The 19724-nt window shown below is 35.9% G+C and overlaps 1 protein-coding gene across 1 annotated transcript; it reads left to right on the top strand.

Moving 5' to 3' along the window:
• Nucleotides 1–1343: 1343 nt before the first annotated feature.
• Nucleotides 1344–17759, top strand: LOC121737889 (zinc finger protein 271-like). The gene is made up of 10 exons (XM_042129622.1): nt 1344–1498; nt 1819–1895; nt 2478–2576; nt 3359–3457; nt 4133–5154; nt 12946–13083; nt 13279–13383; nt 13694–13796; nt 14342–14434; nt 16315–17759. Exons 1-10 carry the CDS (start codon nt 1488–1490, stop codon nt 17700–17702), a joined length of 3135 nt encoding a protein of 1044 aa, XP_041985556.1. The 5' UTR covers nt 1344–1487; the 3' UTR covers nt 17703–17759.
• Nucleotides 17760–19724: the final 1965 nt, after the last annotated feature.

Here is a 19724-nt window from a genome sequence, read left to right as displayed (position 1 = left end):
CAGTTTTACAAAGCTTCATGTATAATTATTAATTAGTTATCAAGCGTTGTTATTGTAGAGCGCAAATTTATCTAACGTGATTGACAACCAAAAGAAAAACAGACAAAAACATTATACCTACATAAATAACTGGTACAAAAGTAGATCTATATAGTAGATTTTGTCATAGTCTTATATCAAACAATATAAAATATACTTAAACTTAAAAAGTTAAATTGAAAACAAATCATATTAACAATACTACAAGGATGTTTTGACATGTTGCCAAATAATTATAAATGATACCGCCGGTGTCATTTGAGAGGCGTGCCAAAACCATCCTTGGTGGTCTGTAAGTTGTAACTCGTAAAACTGTCAAATTAGATAAAAATGCGCTGTATTTTATGTAATTAGAAATTATAGAAAATCAATTAAAAGATTGTCAATACCAAATGTATATTAATGTATGTCTTGCCGACTCAACGACAATAATATATTAATTATTATTGGATGCAAATTGGTTGTTTTTGTAAACCCTAATTCCTAAACTTCAAGCTGAAAAATGTGTACAAATAGTTTAAGTGTACACCTATCTTTATACAAAGTGTACACCTCTTTTATATAATCATGAATATGCATAACTCACTCACCTCCATTATACAAGTACGCTAGACTGATGATAACCCTTTGAAATGACAGCTATTTTTTGTGCCTATTTGAAGCGGAATCAGCTCCCCCATTATTAGGGATAGGAACTAAATTTGACGTAAAAATGACGTTCGAAAGTCGCCATCATGTCGCCATATTGGCGCTGATAGCAGTAGTGGGAGTATTTGGAACTAATACTAGTGATGTACAACTGTCTTTTCTATTACATATACCTAGATATCTATAAGTTTTATCGACAGAAAACTCCAGCACTATTGATTTTATTGTTTATCAAAAATCGGTAAAACAAATATAAATATATAATAAGATTAGTGCCATTTTTAAGTGCCTATATTATCAATAAAAGTTTAATATCGTATGGTTACCAATGGTTACGTCAAATTTAGTTCTTGGTCCTAATAATGGGGGCGCTGATTCCGCTTCAAATGGCACAAAAAAAAATTAAAAGTTATATTCAGATAAATTGCTCTTATGAGTGCAGACTGCGGAATGATTATTGATCCGTCACAAATGCGGCCGCGCTTCCTAATCCCTTCTCTTCCAACTCTTCAGCCCCTTCTTAGATGCTTGTGCGCATAATCAAATATGAATAAAAAAAATAACGTCAAAAAACTATAGTTTATGGTCTATAAACTAATATGTCAGTATACTGTCAAAGTCATTCATTGCGCGAATCGGCCTGTGCTTGACGTTGGCGTTGTTACGTAGTTTATGACATTCTCTTTGGTTGGCGTTGCAAGAAAAGTGAAAACACTATTTTTCATTTCAAAAAGCAAAAAAGTGCCTTGGAAACCTGTTATTAGCCATGATGTTCTATATTATATTGCACTAGATAGCAGATGGCTGGCAGGTGCGTTTATGGCCCTTTATTTTCTCATTAATTGTAACTTCATTCAGTGTTCTGGTGTTAACAAAATTACACTAAATCTTTATTTCTTAAGTGATAACTAAGCAGTGGATAGAAGAGACCCGAAATGTGATAATTTACCGAGATGTTGCAATTAAACACGATTTTATGAAGGACTTGTCTAGTAAACACTAATACTTTTGAATATGTAATTGAAAACTTAAATACAATTCATGGTGAGTTTGTGTATATACTCATTTAGTGCACATCCACAAAAATCTACATAGTAATATGTCATATGAAGGAATATTATAATTTTGCAGAAAGTTAACAAGTGAAATGGAGGATCCAACCAATTTTGTTGCTATCAAGGAAGAGCTTCCAGAGGAAATTGATGAATGTAAGATACTCCGACCATATTGCAAATCATACTTTCAAGAACATGCAACATAATATTTTCAAGATCTTTTTATTAAAGTTCTTCTTCTTCATCTTTTAAAATATGGCTCCTTGGTGAATCGCCAATGTCAGAGTGCGTTGACGAATACTCTGCCTTATGAGAGGTTTTGTGGAAAAACTTTATTAAAGTTACAAACGTTCAAATGATAAGGGTGATCTTAATGAAGCCAGTGAGAACATGACTTTAATGTGTTTGAGTTTTAACTGTATTGTATTAGCCCGATATTCTATTTTCAGTGCTGTAAATATTCTCCAGACATCTATAATGGACAAAACCAAGTGACAAGTCATACAATTTTGTACAGTTTTGTCAATTTTATGGTTTTTTTTTTCAATTAATTGGACCATAGATAAAATCCCAAACATATTGTTGATCTAGTCTAAGGCAGCCAAAACCTACAATAACATTGAACAATATTAACCCTAAACTTTCAATAATATTGCACAATTGTAATATATTAAGCAATGAAATTGTTTGTCTAGCCTGACCTAACTGATGTAAATATTTTTTTTTATATTGCAGGTACAAGTGAAGTAATCAGGAGATTAAATTATGATGCCAGTGAATCAAATTTTGAAGAATGTGATCTATCAGTCAATGTTATAAAAGAAGATGATACAGGTAATAAATAATTAAATAATATTTAATAATTATTATTTTAATAATATCTTTGACATGCAGCAACAAATCTATGATTATAATTTATAGTATAATTATCTTATATATAAAAATGGATTTTCAAATGTGTTAGTCGCGCTAAAACTTGAAAATGGCTGAACGGGTTGGGCTGATTTTAGTCTTAAAATATTAATAGAGGTCCAGGGAAGGTTTTAAAGTGACACGAAGTTCACCGGGACAGCTAGTTATTTATTATTATTAAAAACATATTTTTGATGTTATTGATTAACCCATCAAGACCCAAGCGGCCCCAGGCGGCTGCGTAACAATTGAATATCTTTTGTGTCTGTAATACCCACGAATTTCAGAAAGTTTTCATAATTAATATACATTTACTACGTGGGAGAGCCATGCTTCGGCACGAATGGGCCGGCTCGACCGGATAAATACCACGTTCTCACAGAAAACCGGCGTGAAACAGCGCTTGCGCTGTGTTTCGCCGAGTGAGTGAGTTTACCAGAGGCCCAATCCCCTACCCTATTCCCTTCCATACCCTCCCCTATTCCCTTCCCTTCCCTACCCTCCCCTATTACCCTATTCCCTCTTAAAAGGCCGGTAACGCACATGCAGCTCTTCTGATGCTGCGAGTGTCCATGGGCGACGGAAGTTGCTTTCCATCAGGTGACCCGTTTGCTCGTTTGCCCCCTTATTTCATAAAAATAAAAAAAAATTGACCATTTTTATTAAATAATTTTAACCTTACAATATTTATTGTATCCTTACAGAGTACCTTCAGGTGGAAATTAATCCTGGGAATATCAAGATTGAGCCGTATGACGAGGAAGCCACCACATCAAATATTCACATCAAACTAGAGCCTCTTGGTACATACATATTATTATATTATATATGTTTGAAGTGTATTTAAAACAATTCATTCAATTAAAAAAATAATATATATATTTTTTTTTTTTTCAAATTTTTTAAGGAGGCTTAAAAATGCACTTGGCATCTATGCCAGCCTCATAGTATTATTCAAAATTAGTTTAAAATTTAAATACATTAAACTATAATGCGACCCTTCATTGACAATAGATAGAACCTGATTAAAGTACGGACCTCTTGCGAAAGAGGCGACGCCAAAATAATATATTAATTTCAAATTTGCCCCCCAAACAAATTTCCTGGGAACAACTGGCTTCTGAGATCACGATTTTGTCCACAATCCACCAACAAGTGCATTAATGAAAAAATATTGTTTGGTATATTTAAATGGGGAAACAAATCAACTCACTTCTATTATGTTTCTTTTTTAAAGTGCGTCTGTTATGTTACCTCTTCACGCCCAAATCGCTGAACCGATTTATCTGAAATTTGGTATGGAGGAAAGGACATAGGATACTTTTTATTCTGGGAACAGAACTCCGGACATCAATCTAGTATTTTATAAAAGAAGCTCGAAGAATTGAAATCCTTATTTTAAGTATATGTTCATTGTACACAGTGTTGGGACTTGGGAAATATATAATATAATCTTACTTATTTTAAATATTTTACAGATAATGAGGAAGAATATGAGTTTAATCTGGAAAGCTGCATCCCAGTCCCGAAAGAAACGAAACCGCCGGAGGAGAGAAGATACGTATGCAATATTTGTGACAAGAGATTCATACAGCTCTGTCATTTGAAAACTCATGAGCGAATGCATACGGGTGACAAGCCCTACTCTTGTGATATATGCAAACAGACCTTCACAAGAAGCACAAACTTGAAACGACACAAGAACGTACATATACACGGACAGAAAATATACAGTTGTGAGATATGCAAAAAGAAATTCACATACCTAAGTAATTTGAGGGAGCATAAAAAGTTGCATAGTGATTTCAAACCCCTGCAGTGCGATCTCTGCGATGAACGATTCGCTGTGGCCCACCATCTGAAAATGCATAAACTCAGGCATACGGGAGAGAAGAACTTCGGTTGTGACTTATGTGGTCGAGCGTTCACTCTACGAATGACATTGATAAGGCATATCAGAGGGCATAACGGGGAACGGCCGTATAGTTGTAAAATATGCAGCAAGACGTTCACAAGATTTGGTGGTCTACAAAAACATAAGCGGTCACATGTGCCTTACGAGTTGAAACCTTTTACGTGTGATGTGTGCCCAAAAAAGTTTGATCGGAAGGCTGATTGTGAAGCCCATAAACGGACACATACAGGCGAGAAACCGTTCTCTTGTGATATATGTCATAAAAGTTTTGGACAGTATGAATATGTGAAAAGACACAGACTAATACATACAGGGGAAAAACCCTACAGCTGTAATTTATGCGATAAAAAATATTCAACATGTAGTAGCTTGACAGTGCATAAACGGATTCATACGGGCGACAAACCATATTCATGTGACGAGTGCGATAAAAGCTTTTCTCGGTCAAATAGTTTGACAATACACCAGAGAACACACAGCGGTGATAGACCATACAGTTGTGATATTTGTGATAGGAAGTTCAGCGTGTCCAGCAATTTACGATCACATAAATTAACACATAACCAAGTGACAATAGAAGATCAATAAAATATACACGAAGATGTGTTTTTTGTAACCCATACTAATCGTAGCTAATTCCGACACACTCAGACCCCGCGTACCAGTAGACGTTAAAAACGCTAACGCTCTAGACCAGGGGTCGGCAAGTAATCTAAGGCGAGGTCCGGATGCCGTGGGAAAATTAACGAGGTCCAGAAAAAAACACACTTGTCTTATGTAGCTTAAATTAATATTTATTTTATTTAATAAAGGTATCGTATACCTAATATTGTAATTAAACTTTTTAATCGGGACTTAACGCGACTTATTTAAGTAGTAATGCTACTACGAGTACATACTTTTTCTCGACGTTTCGGCCGTGTTGCAACGGCCGTGGTCACGAGGGGATTGCAGGAGCGCGACGTCTTCGTTTGCACCGGGCGGTCTCGCTCCTGCAGTCCCCTCGTGACCACGGCCGTTGCAACACGGCCGAAACGTCGAGAAAAAGTATGTACTCGTAGTAGCATTACTACTTAAATAAGTCGCGTTAAGTCCCGATTAAAAAGTTTAATTATAATGCAACGCGAAAGTTTAAAATGTTACCTAATATTGTATTCATTGATACTTGGTATAAAATACATTATAATATTTTGCGGTCCGAGATTCGACCTTTCGTGTGCAATAAAGTAAATAAACTGATTAAGTTAATTTACTTTATTGCAATATATATAAATATGAGGAAAGTGTGATCAATAAAAAAAAAGGATACGAAAATGGATCGACATAATAAATATCTTAATATATTATAATAAATAGAAGATAGAAGGGATAAACTAGGAGCTACTAATTGTCTTCTGAAGGAATTAGCATTGGAAGATCCCAAAGAATACTTCGAAAGTTTTAGAATATCTGAAAGTAGGAGTGGCGAAGGGTAAATATTTTCGGAAGGGAAGCCGTAGTAAAAAATCTACTTACCAAAACGCTCAGCACTGATGTTCAACAATGTTCGAGTTTCAAGTTTGATGATGATGTCTTCTGAGTTGTATGCGTGACGGCACATACGGTCATTCAAAACTAAGTTTGGAAAACGAAGTTTCCTTCGACAGCAAATAATCTGTCAGACAACAGTCTCAGCTGTACGAGTCAAAATTAACAAATCACAATACAAATTAATTTAAATTCGCGACACTGCACTCTTCTTAACGCTAAAACAAATAACATTCGACATTTAAACACAAAGCAAACAAGTTGTTTACAAAAACTCATCCACCATTTGACTCATAACAATTTTACTTCACGAAGTTAATCTTTCTCGCTCGCACTTGTGCGTTGCTAATTAACCTTTCTCCGTAATAACTCGCCGAGTATCGGCTTATTTCCGAGTATATTGGCGCGTGGTAGAACGAGACAGAACATGACGATGTTCACAGGAATGAAAAGGACAGATGCTTACTATGAAATATCGTTATTCGTTGTATGAAGAAATAACCCGCTAATATTTTATCGGCTTCTATCGGAGACGGCCTGCACGTTGCATTGCCTATATAAATTTGTAGGCGATTAATTATTAATTCAAACTATTTCAAGTGAGAGAAAAACTTATTGCATATAAAATTTTGTAGGCGTTTAGTGAATTCGAAGTTTTTTAAGTATGTAAAATATTTAATTAATAAAAATGTATTTGGCCCATAGATTCGATTTTCCAAAAGGGAAGCCGACGGGAATCGGGTTGTATGGACTCTTCGCCACTGGTCAAAGTAGGATAATTTTTGCGGTAACTAATGAACTCTACTAATTCGACAGGGTCGGAATTGCTTAGCCGGTGCGCCAGTAGCGCGGACGCGTGGTGGGACTGGTGGGAGGTGCTACGCGCCCGCGAAAAATAGAATAAAATCGATTGGCTCGACTAAATTACTTACTAATCTACTTGACTAAATTTTTAGACTGGGTTGCACCAGCTAACTTTAACTGTAAATTTAACTTTATTTTTAACTACAGTGCAAAATCTTTGGTTAAAGTAAAATATCCGCTCATACGTGAATTTCTCCGGTTAAAGTTAAAGCTAAAGGACGCCATATTCAACTATAAAAATAACTTTAGTTAAACTTTAACTTTAACCACGCCTCTGGTGCAACCCAACCTTAGACTGGATTGCACCAACTAACTTTAACCTTAACTATAACCGGAAAAACACGTTAAGACACGTTTAGCTACTAAAATACTCGTTACTTGACTAAAATACTGGCCTAATGCGAACTAGCCTTTAGAGCTTAGAACAAAAAAATATGAACTGTATTAAGTAATAACTAATAAGTAAAGAAAACATCCCAGTCACGCGCAGGATTATCTGACACGCACTCTTATGTTCTATCTAAGCAGCGCGGCGCAATAAAAAAAACATTATAGCGTTTTATATTTTTGGTGGCAAATATTATTAAGTGAACTTTATTGAAAAAAAGTATATATAGATAAAAAGTATAATAGTCTGCTTTCGAATCCCGAAGAGTACACACGTTCGTTTTAACCAGTTTTTCCAGAGTTTCCCAAACTTTTGTCGTCATGTTCACTTGTGCAAGCTGTGGCAACGACCATACTGATGGTCCAACTTGTACTATCTGTAGGCAGAGATACGACTTTTCCTGTTCAGGAATAACGGAATCCGGCTACCGAAAGCTTGGGGAGAGAAAGAACAACTGGCGCTGCCCAAGATGCAAAACCTGTCTATCCCCTGCGGGAGCCTCAACTACATCTCAGTCAAACCAGCTTGATAAACTGCACGAGCAACTCAATGGAATCTCACTTCAGCTAAAACCTCTGGCATCCCTTCTAGAAGATGTTAAAATCATCAAAGCTGAAGTAGGTGCCCTGAAAGACTCCCTGGAAATGACTCAACATCTACTTTCATCATTATCAGAGAAAGTTAACACACTCGAATCTAGAGTAGTTTCCGCCGAAAAAGTGGCCAAGCAGGTGCCAATTCTAGAAGGAGAGATTGTTAAACTGCATCAAGAAATTGAAACTAGAGACCAATGGATGAGAGCGAATAATATTGAAATTACTGGAGTTCCACAGAAACATAATGAAAATCTCTTTGAAATAGTGCATAAAATTGCTAACTTCTGTCAGGTTCCTCTAAAAAATGAGGAAATTAATTATATAGCACGGGTACCCACCCGCCTACTGAATAAGGAAAAATCAATCGTCGTTGCTTTCCACAACCGGTACAAGAAGGAGGAAATTGTGGCACTCTCACGTAAAAACGAGCAACTCAGCCTGGCCAACCTAGGTTACACCAATGCATCTGGAAAGATTTTCGTCAATGATCACCTAACCCAAAGAAATAAAACACTTTTAAATAAGGCCAAAACTGCAGCAAAAGAAAAAAACTTCAAGTACGTCTGGGTTAAACACTGTAAAATATTAGCAAGAAAATCGGACACCTCACCCGTTTTTTTTATAAGAAGCGAAAAAGACTTAATAAAAATAAACTGAACACTTGTATAAAAACAATTAAATTCATAATATTTTATAATATTAACATCGGTGAGCCCAACAGTTTGAGAACCGCTGATTTCTACAAAAAATTTATTTCGGCAGAATACACTCAAATCACGCATGTAAGTTGGTCTTTACCTATAGTAATCTTACACGTAATTCACTTAGTATGTATTGCCTTAAGGCCTATTTCCGCTTGTATAATAATATCCCAATGTCCAAAATCCCTCGTACCTTTTTATACTACCGCCCACAATATATTTTTGTTTTTTAATATTTCCAGCTCAAGTACCTACACTAAATACTTGCAAGCAAATAAAATCTTTGCATTATCTTTAAATATCTTGCAAAAAGGATATAATCACTACATTTCATTCCTATTTATAGACACAATAATAGATATTTTATGTTCAAATTATTTTTCAAAACACTTTACTACCTCTAATTATTGTTTATTACACGGTACTTTAAAACTAAAATTCATTAGTCAATCTGAGGTTTTCAAATATTTTAAAAATATATTATTTTATTTACGACAAGGAAGATTTCATATAATATTTTGTTTACTTTATTATCTAGCACAATATAATAATTGTATCATATTATTATCTATTATACCCAAGATTAAAACTTTAAATGTAACATACGTAAAGCGAATTTATTTTTATCGAACTATACCTACACTAAAATTAAGTTTAACTATTTCGTACTGTTACAATTATTATTTACACGCAATATATTATTTAGATATACATTATGCAAAATAATCTATATACATTAAACAATGAAATAACAACTAATACCTATTTTAAACTACTTTTTGATGTCACTGATACTATGGTTTTATGTTATTATTTGCATAAAAGAGATTTATATGTCCATATTTCTTATTACTATAACCATGTACATATTATTCTGTTAGGCATTATTTTCGTGAGCACTGGATTACAAACTTACCGATTCTCCTCGCACCGTCAATGGTATACATATTATAATTACTCTTCAACAAAACAGAAACTCCTTATCATGTTATTATCTCGTTACACACTGTCTCACAATTATTATGGCCTGCATTAATTTTAATATTTATCACCAAAATACGCGAGGACTCAGAACTAAAACACATAATTTTAAAAGAAATCTTATGTTAAATGATTATGATGTGATATCTTTAACGGAGACGTGGCTGCTCGACAGCGTGTGCGACGGTGAACTATTTGATGATCGATATGTTGTTTACCGTAGGGATAGGAACTATAGTTTAACTCGTGAAAAATACGGCGGTGGCGTATTATTCGCTATAAAAAAAGAGTATACAGCCATTGACCGTCCCGATTGGTCATCCTCTGCAGAGGATATTTGGATAACTATTTCTTTAAAAACATCTCCTCATGCAAGTGTAAAGTTACATATGTGTACTATCTACCTGTGTAAAGCTAACCTAGGCAACTCTTTTAACTTGCAACTTTCGAACTTTGTACAAAACTTATCCTTAATTGTAAATTCGTGTCCTAATGACTTATTTCTTATAATGGGCGATTTTAACTTAAGCAACATTCTTTGGAACTCAGACTGCAATTCTAGTAATGTTCTATATTCGGGTGCCATTAGCGAAGCACAGACGAGCTTTTTAGATACTTTAACTGAATGTAACCTATCGCAATACAATTTCTGCAAAAACATTAATGAAAGAATATTAGATCTGGTCCTTTCCAATACTCAATGTGTGGTCGCAGCTTGTGGTTCACCACTAGTACCTGAAGATGCACATCATAAATCTCTAGATATAAACTTAACCCTAAGAAGCCAAAAGCCACTTGAAGTTAAGCCACGAAAAAAGTACATATATTCCTTGGGTGACTATGACAAAATCAATTCTGAATTAAATAACATTAATTGGGAAGATTGTCTTAATAGAGGCTCACTAAATGACGCAACGACTATATTTTATAATCATTTATATCACATCATTAATTCCCACGTTCCACAAAAATATATCAGTAATAGTAGAAACTTTCCAGCTTGGTATAGTTCTGCCTTAAAAAAAGTTCTTAAGGAGAAATACAAATTCCTACGTAAATACCGTACGTATGGAAATACATCAGATTATGAATCTTTTAAATTATTACGCAAAAGGGCTAAGGCCTTGGAAGACAGTTGTTATCAATCTTATTTAGATAATTGTGAACTCGCGATAGCCCAAAACCCCAAGCTCTTTTGGTCTTTCATAAAAAATAACAAGTCGAGCACTTGTTCATTTCCGTCCTCTTTGATATTTGATGGTCACAGTACTACCTCGGGCGAGGAAGCTTGTTCTTTATTTTCGGATTTCTTCAACAGTAACTACTTGCAATCATCCACTATTTCCACCCACTCCCCTCCAAAAACAAATACAAATGATAACTCAGTAATATCAAGTATTGAAATATTACCACAAACTATTAATAAGTTACTCGGTACAGTTGATGTCACTAAAGGCGCGGGCCCGGATAACATCCCACCCCAATTTATATCCCGCTGCTCAGATTCCTTGACGTTACCTATTACCCTATTATTTAAGCGGTCTGTAGCAGAAGGTATAGTCCCAAACATATGGAAATCAGCCTTTGTTTCACCAATTCATAAGAGTGGTAGTAAAAATGAAATAAAGAATTATAGACCCATTTCAAAACTGTGCGTGTTCGCCAAGCTTTTGGAAAAAATCGTTTATACACAAGTATATAGTTCTCTCGCAAACCTTTTTATTCCTGAACAACATGGTTTCCTTCCGCGCAGATCAACAACTTCCAATCTCTTAACCTTCGTTGAATACATTGCTGAGAATATGGACTCAGGTGGTCAGGTTGACGCCATCTTTACTGACTACAGCAAAGCTTTTGATCGAATAGATCACTCGCTGCTTCTGAAAAAACTTTTAAACGCCGGAATTCATGGGAATTTGTACAGGTGGTTCACCTCTTATGTTCAAAATAGGTCTCAGGCTGTAGTGGTTAATGGTTTTACCTCCCCGTGGACTACTGTACCATCAGGTGTCCCCCAAGGTTCTATGTTGGGACCCCTACTATTCAACCTATTTGTGAATGATATACACACATGTTTTCGTCACTCTAAATTTCTTTTATACGCTGACGATATGAAGGTTTTCAAAAATATCACATCACTGACTGACTGCTACTTACTACAGGAGGACCTTAACAGGCTTGAAAAATATTGTCGAGACAATAAGTTAGACCTGAATACTAATAAATGCTATGCGATAACGTTTAGTCGGGCTGTTAAGAACGTAAAGAACCTCTCCTATTCACTGCGTGAACAGTCTTTAAAGAAAGTGTCAGAGATTCGTGACCTAGGCGTCATTCACGACTCGAAACTCTCATACTCCAAGCATCTGGATCACATTATTTCGAAGGCCAACAAGTCGCTTGGGTTTGTAATCAGAATGAGCTCCCAATTCAAAAATATAAAAATCCTAAAAATACTGTATTGCTCGTATGTACGTAGTGTCCTTGAATTCTGCTCTCAAATTTGGAACCCTCAGTACATTACGTATATAAACAGGCTGGAATCTATCCAAAAACGATTCGTAAGATTTTTACAGTACAAGTGCGGTACATCTGACACTGACTACGAATCGAGATGCAGAAGGTTTCACATGCTACCCCTGCGTCTCAGACGTCAAGTAGCTGACACTTGCACATTTCTAAATATTGCCCAAAACAAAATAGATTCCTCCCTTCTTATTTCCAAAATTAACCTGAATGTCCCTTCACGCTCACCCAGAATATGCTCCTACAACCCCTTTTATATTCCTTTCTCCCACTCAAATTATAGGAAGAATTCCTTTTTCGTAAGAACACCTGCTTGCATGAATGATTTGATTAAACACCATGACATTGACATTTTTGATTCATCTACTTATACCATCAGAAAGTCAATTAATAAAAATTGGTTTGAGGCTGGTCACTGATTGTTGGCTTCACTACATTTGTATTATTGATAACGTATGATGCTTTTGTAACGTGTTTTTGTATCAATTATAAATACTTGTCTACCTAAATGTAAAGCAAATTTGTTAATGTTTAGATTTCTAATTGTGGAAACATGTTAATAGTGCATAGAAATTATTCAGCTTTAATTTTAATTTATGTTTTTCACTGTATGTTTTCCGTGCAAATAAAAAATAAAAATAAATAAAAAGTTAATATGCCAATTGGCAGTGACAGCAGCTGTCATATGTCATCCATAGACAAATAGAAATGTGAGACGCGTACCTACGGTAGCGATTTCTACTTTCTTGTGTTCCGTATTTTCGTAATAAATAAGTATTTGGATACTTAAATACTAAAAATCTGTGCTGCAGAATATATCGGAGAAATGAACGCAGGCGTCTGTTTGTCGTGCTTTGCTTGTGATGTTAGAATATTCGATATCAAAGGCACTCACTTACATTCTGTCTTTGAGGTGATATCAAATAATAAGGTTTGTGCAAAATATTATCAGTGAAACTTTAATATACTGATACAAAAAACAACATCACTAATTTTTTTACTTGTATCAGTCTTCATAAATAGCTATTTTAGTTTAATCCTCTGGTTTTATTTCATAACTAATAATCCTCATATTATGTTGTCCCGAATATATTCTAATTAAATGTGTAAACAATGTTTTTTACAGATACAAACTGACATACACTCATTGTGCTACATTTGTTATAAGAGGTTACAGCAATGTGAGCAGTTGTTCAAACAAATCCAAGAACTTAAAGATGAAAATAATCAGGTAACAAATAAGTTTATTGCTATTTATTGCTATTACATCTTACTAGATTTTTACTGAGTATTGTTATCATATCAACATTCACATATAACTTCTAAGAATATTATGTTTCCTTGAGTGTATAGCTTGTCAAAAAAGAGTAGACAATGTACACAATTTTGTACTGCGTCTACTCTTTCTTGACAGACTGTATATGTAGGTCTACATTCTTGAATTTGTTTTTAACAAAGCTTAAGAAAGAGGAAAATAATTTATTATTGTTGTAAATAATAATAATTAATAAAATCATTAATAACATTTAAACACATTTCAGACAGAAGACAAATTGTTAGTTCCAGTTACCAGGGTAAAAGTCGGAGTGTTCTCCCTGTATGATGATGTACCTGTCCAGAGGGCGAAGAACATTGGAGAGGAATGTAAGTTTCTTCTATTTTTTTTTGTATAAATTCTAATGCAGTATTAAAGTTAAATGCAGGTTGATGTAAAAAAAGTATTATAAAATAACCCTCCTGGCAGTCGGGTAATAAACAAAAGTTTCAACATTCTCTACCCCGCTCATCTGTTAACAGAAAAAAAAACAAAAATTATTTATTTAGATTAGATTAGAAGAAGAGGTTCCCAATCTCTGTCAGCCTGTGGTGCACGGTAAATAATAATAAACAAAATATGTTTAATCATCTACCCGCTTTGAATAATAATTCATGTTATAATTATTTTATAATATTTGTGGTTTTGGATAGTGATGAAGGATCGACTCACGGCGCCCTCATGCTTTTCCACGGCGTACGGTTTCGAAACCCCTAATTTAGATCATTATGTACTTTGGCTACCCTAACAAACATACAGATAGGGAATATTCTAAAATTATTATCCTTTTACGTAGTAGTTGCGCAACAAACAATATCATTTAGTAATCAGGTTTTGACTTATTAAATATAACTATGACTATTTATGTGTACAGGTATTTATGAAGATCGAGAAATCACAATTGAGAATATTCAAATCAAAATGGAGCCAGCAGAGGATTCCACCGACAATGAGGAAGCCAATTCTGGTATGTTAGACTGACAAATCTATGATTGACCCTTTCTGCTAGTCGTAGGGCCTGTTTCACCACTTATTGTACCATTTTTCTCGCAATTTCACTTGCGCAAAAATTGTTAGTAGTTGGGGAGGGGAAGAGGGGATTTCGGGAGTAGCTCCAGCATGTCAGATTAAGCTTGTATAGGCTTCCGACATGTGCCTAGTTATCATGGTATAGAAATCAGATTTTCATGTGGTGGGTTTTTTTTTTACGTTGAAGTGTCATCAGATCTGTCCGATTAAGATACTGGATGATTAATATACCCCAAAGAAGCTTCCATATAAATCACTGACGATTCAAAGGTTTGGTAAGCCTGTAGGTACATTTTAAAATATAAAAAGTAGAGCTTCATATTTTCCTAACTAAGCTTCGCAGATTTATTTTGCACTAAACTAAATGATTTAGTGCTGTCTAAGATATATTTATAACTGACTTAAATAAGCAATTTTCTGAATATATTTTCTTTTTCAAAACTTTAAAATGGCTGCAGTTTCTGAACCCAACACTAAAATAAAAAACGCTCTTATTTTTTTATAAGTCTTACCTAATCTAAAAAACCTACTGGGTCTCCATGACACTAATACTACTACACAAATAGCACTCTCCCCTCTATGCTACTATTTGACGCTTGACAAAAACAGGCTGTGAGCAACACAACAAAACAGTATGGCTGCGTAGGTAAGTCTGCAATGCCGTACGGTTAGATCAATGTTCACCTTAATTATTTTTTAATCAGTTTTATCTAATGTACAAAACCTACTAAGTCTCATGACGCTCGAGTGACTAAAAAAATAGCACCCTCCCCTCCTCAACTATAAACAAATTTTTGCGTGTCTGTACTGTACATTTTGCTGAAAGTTTTCTTCCTATATCGGTTTTGCAGTTTGAGTGTAGAAGAGTATAAAGATTCAATAGACAGATATACACGTTTTCGGGTTTATAATAAGCTGTTGCCCGCGACTTCGTCCGTGTCCACGACAACTTTTTTTTTTCGTAATTTTTTTTTTTTTTTTTAAATTATCCTATGTTGCTTCTGATTTTGCTTCTGATAGTATGTGAACAAAGTTTCATGATGATTCGTGGAGTAGTTTTTGCGTGAAAGCGTAACAAAACCCACGCCTTCACATTTATAACATTAAGAACGCGCCTGACCCTACATACTTAAAACTAGATCTCAAAATGTGCAAGTAACTTTAGTTCATGATATTTTTGGTTACATGGAATAACGAGACACAATAGCTTATCTATTGTTATCGCGGCCGGATGCGGCCGCTTCATGAATTAAGGCCGGTATAAATAGTCAGTACTCAAGATGCATCTCGGTCTCAAGACATGGTTCAGGCTCTGTGATTGGTTGGCTGTCAGGACCAATCACAGAGGCGGACCGCGTCTTGAGACCGGGTCGCATCTTAACTACTGACTATTTATACCGGCCTAAATGCTCAAGACGGAAACACGATTACTGAAAAAATGCTCGATAGTTTCTTTTTTCAAAAAAATCCTTGTTTTAGACACGTTTTTGCTTGGATCTTCGAAGTTTGCTGTCTTTTCTTCAATATTTTTTAATATCTAAAAAGGCATTGATTAAACCTAAATTTGCTCAAAACACTTTTTTCATAATCATTATAGTTCGTCTTTTATTCAAGTAAAACTAACTTGGCGATGATTCCGCGCCGTCCTCTTTCACCTGGCATATGAAAGACGGGCGTGAGTGTGAAAAGAGAAGGACGGTGTTTGATATTTTGAGTCAGGAGCGCTCTTAATTAATAAGGATAGTATGCATTTTAAATGTAACACTGAAGTTTTTTCTTTGTTTCTTTTAGTAACTTAAATATTATATTTATTTACAGATGTCAAAATAGAGCCTGTAAGCGACGACGAGAGTGACAAATCATATCAACCAGGAGACAAAGTAAAAAAGCGGCGTACGCGGCCTACCAGTGAAGAGTATGCTTGTGATAAGTGCGGCAAGAAATTCAACCAGCCCGCTTACCTAAAGAAACATATTCAACGAATACACGACAAAAGATGTGACGTTTGCAAGAAAAAGTTTAGTACGGAAAAGCTTTTAGAAGAACATAAGCTGCTACATACGGAGGAAGGCAAGCCGTTTGTGTGTGAAGTCTGCACGAAGAGTTTTACACGAAGTGATAGCTTAAAAAAGCATATACTGTTGCATCAAATCAGTAAACCATACTCCTGTGATGTGTGCCAGAAAAGATTTACAAGACCGGACACGTTGAAGAGCCATAAACTATCACACAACGATGGCAGAATGTTTGTTTGTGATATATGCAAGAAGAAGTTTGCTCGGAACAGCGATCTCAAGAAGCACAGAGTGATACATACAGGTGCCAAACCGTTTAGCTGTGATTTGTGTGATATGAAATTTACTCAAGCGGGCAATCTAAAAAAGCATAGACTAACGCACAGCACAATTAAAGACTATGTATGTGATATATGCAATAGAAACTTTACTTCAATCGGCCATCTCAAATCACATAAGTCATCGCACACAGGCAACGAAATTTTTGCATGTGATGTTTGCAATCTACCCTTCCTAACCATCAGTAATTTGAAGTCGCACAAACGTACACACATAACAGAGAAACAATACACATGCGAGTTCTGTAGCAAGAAATTCCACGATCATGTAACAATGGTCCGCCACATTAAGTTACATAAAGGTGAGCTAGCTTACAACTGTGATATTTGTGATAAGACATTCTCTAAAAGCAGTTCTCTAATCAGTCACAAAAGGACTCATACGGGCGAAACACCTTACAGCTGTGAGCTCTGTGACCGCAAATTTGTGTATAGCAGTACGTTGAACAACCATATGCGAACACACACTGGTGAGAAACCTTACAGCTGTGATATATGCGGAGAAGCATTCCTACATTGCAGCTCGTTCAACGCTCACCGAAGAACACACACAGGAGAGAAACCGTACAACTGTGATATATGTGGAAAGACATATACGGCATTGGGGAGTTTAAACACACACAAATTAATACATTCAGGCAAAATGTATACGTGTGAGGTGTGTGATAAGAAATTCCTTAAGCCGAGCAGTTTGAAGTCGCACCAACTTATTCATACGGGTGACAAAAGTTATAGCTGCGATGTATGTCCAAGAATGTACTATCAGCTGCACAATCTTAACCGACATAGACAAAAGTATGGCCACTTTGTTAGTCCGCAAAATGCAGTAGAAATCAAAGTTGAAAATCAGTAAAATTATTACAGTGGAAACTCGATTAATTGGTTTAATTTTTCTTGTAAGTGTCTAAACACACCATGCCGAAGTTCCGTGGCGGAAGTTCGGCTTGATTACGTCAGAAATGTCAAACGCATACAATATAACGCGACGGAATTTCGGCATGGTGTGTACCATAGGCTTAATATTACGTAGCATTATAGGTTTATGGTGTGTACTGTGTTTAGACACTTACTTTTTTTTATATGTACATATAATATATATGCTTTATTTACACAACACACGAAAAAAATGCTTACTTGTTAGGCGTGCAGATAATTATTCAATATCGTAACCAATGAGCACTGACCTCTATAATTCACTGGACAGGCGATCGCTATCAATAAAATATTCCTATTTGAAAGCCGCCATATTGGCGCTGATTGCTATGTGAAAGCAGTACTGAGTGTACTTGGAACTACTATTTTGCAAATGGCGGTTGTCATTTTCTATATAAATTAGTTCACAGTACGCTCACCGCGGCGCTTCAAATCGGCATAAGAAATAGCTGTCATTTTGTACGGCATAGCCTGTCCAGTGTATTATAGAGGTCAGTGCCAATGAGGTTTTGAGGAGGAATTGCTAGTTGAAAACTTTACCAAAAAAAATCCGCATAATCATATGTATGAAGAAAGGCTGGTTCAGTTCAAATGTACAGTACTATATTATAATATTCAAGTATTAATTGAAAAGGTGAGTGGAGGAACCATAAAGTTAATATATTCCGCTAGGTATAAAAAGTTAATATTAACTTTATGGTTGATACACCATTAAATATAAAAAGTCAAAATAGCTAATTTAGGCTTTGGCTCTTAAGTGCCTGATAGACGTACGAACTTAAAGCACGCGGGTTTTAAGTTCGCGAACTTACTCGGCTCGACGTCGGTGACACACGTGAATGGCTCACACTGGATTACCATAACCCCAGGCTTGCGGCCCACGGCACGCGGCTCGCGGCCCACGGCACGCGGCTCGCGGCTCGCAGTCTTGCCAGACGTACAAGGGGTGACAGACGTGCGAGTAAGTACGCGGACTTGTGGTACAATAGACATAACTACCAGTAGTTCGACTGCAAAGAGACAGGTTTCAATATCTTGTCAAATTCGTTGGGTTTCACTAGGATTATTAACGGAATGTGCCTCGCGCTGGCTAATATAATTTATTTTTAAATATTTAAAATTTAAAGATTTCAAAATTAGATTGACAATTTTAATCGCATGTGTCAAAACACAAACAACAATACGGCCAAGAAGACGGCCAAAGAGGAACACGTCCAGCGAATATGTCATCAACCAATCACAGAGCCAGGGCCCGTACCACGAAACGGTTTTGAGACTCAAACAATAGTACGAGAATGTTGCGTCCTACTGTAACAGACGTGAAATGACGTTGTTAGAGCAGGACGCGGCATTCTCGTCCGATTGTTTGAGTCTCAAGACGGTTTCGTAGTAGGCCTACTGAACCGTGTCTTGAAACCGAGATGCATCTTGAGTACTGACTATTTATACCAGCTCGTCTCGGCTCGTACCTCTGGCAAGACTGCGAGCCACGAGCCTGGGGACATGGTAATCTAGTGTGAGCTATTCTCTTGTGTCACTGACGTCGAGCCGATTAAGTTCGCGAACTTAAAACCCGCGTGCTTAAAGTTAGTACGTCTATCACCGACGCGAGCCGAGTAAGTTCGCGAACTTAAAGCCCGCGTGCTCTAAGTTCGTACGTCTATCAGGCTTTGTAGAGTCGAGACGAGCTACGAGTACAATTCCAAGACGAACTTGCGCGGCAATCTTTAAGTACGCGAACTTTAGGTGACTCACAGGCGATTAAGATCGTCGAGCCATAAGTCCGCGTACTTACTCGCACGTCTGTCACCCCTTTTATACTTACATAAGATCCATTGAAATATTATTATGTTACTCAAAATCTATGTTTAAAAAAGATTTTAAGTATATTATCTCTAAATATGTATTACCTACTGTTTCATATTAAAATAAGAATAAATAT

Source organism: Aricia agestis, chromosome 21 (genome assembly GCF_905147365.1).
Source record: "Aricia agestis chromosome 21, ilAriAges1.1, whole genome shotgun sequence".
Classification (NCBI taxonomy): Eukaryota; Metazoa; Arthropoda; class Insecta; order Lepidoptera; family Lycaenidae; genus Aricia; species Aricia agestis.
Note: the sequence above shows the minus strand (reverse complement) of the source record. Positions and strands in the feature narration are given on the sequence as shown.

Bases quoted from the DNA above. Each gene is read 5' to 3' on its own strand.
- LOC121737889 (XM_042129622.1), top strand. The intron at 3,458-4,132 runs GTACATACATAT...AATATTTTACAG, and splicing joins CATCAAACTAGAGCCTCTTG to ATAATGAGGAAGAATATGAG. The intron at 5,155-12,945 runs TAAAATATACAC...GATACTTAAATA, and splicing joins AAGTGACAATAGAAGATCAA to CTAAAAATCTGTGCTGCAGA.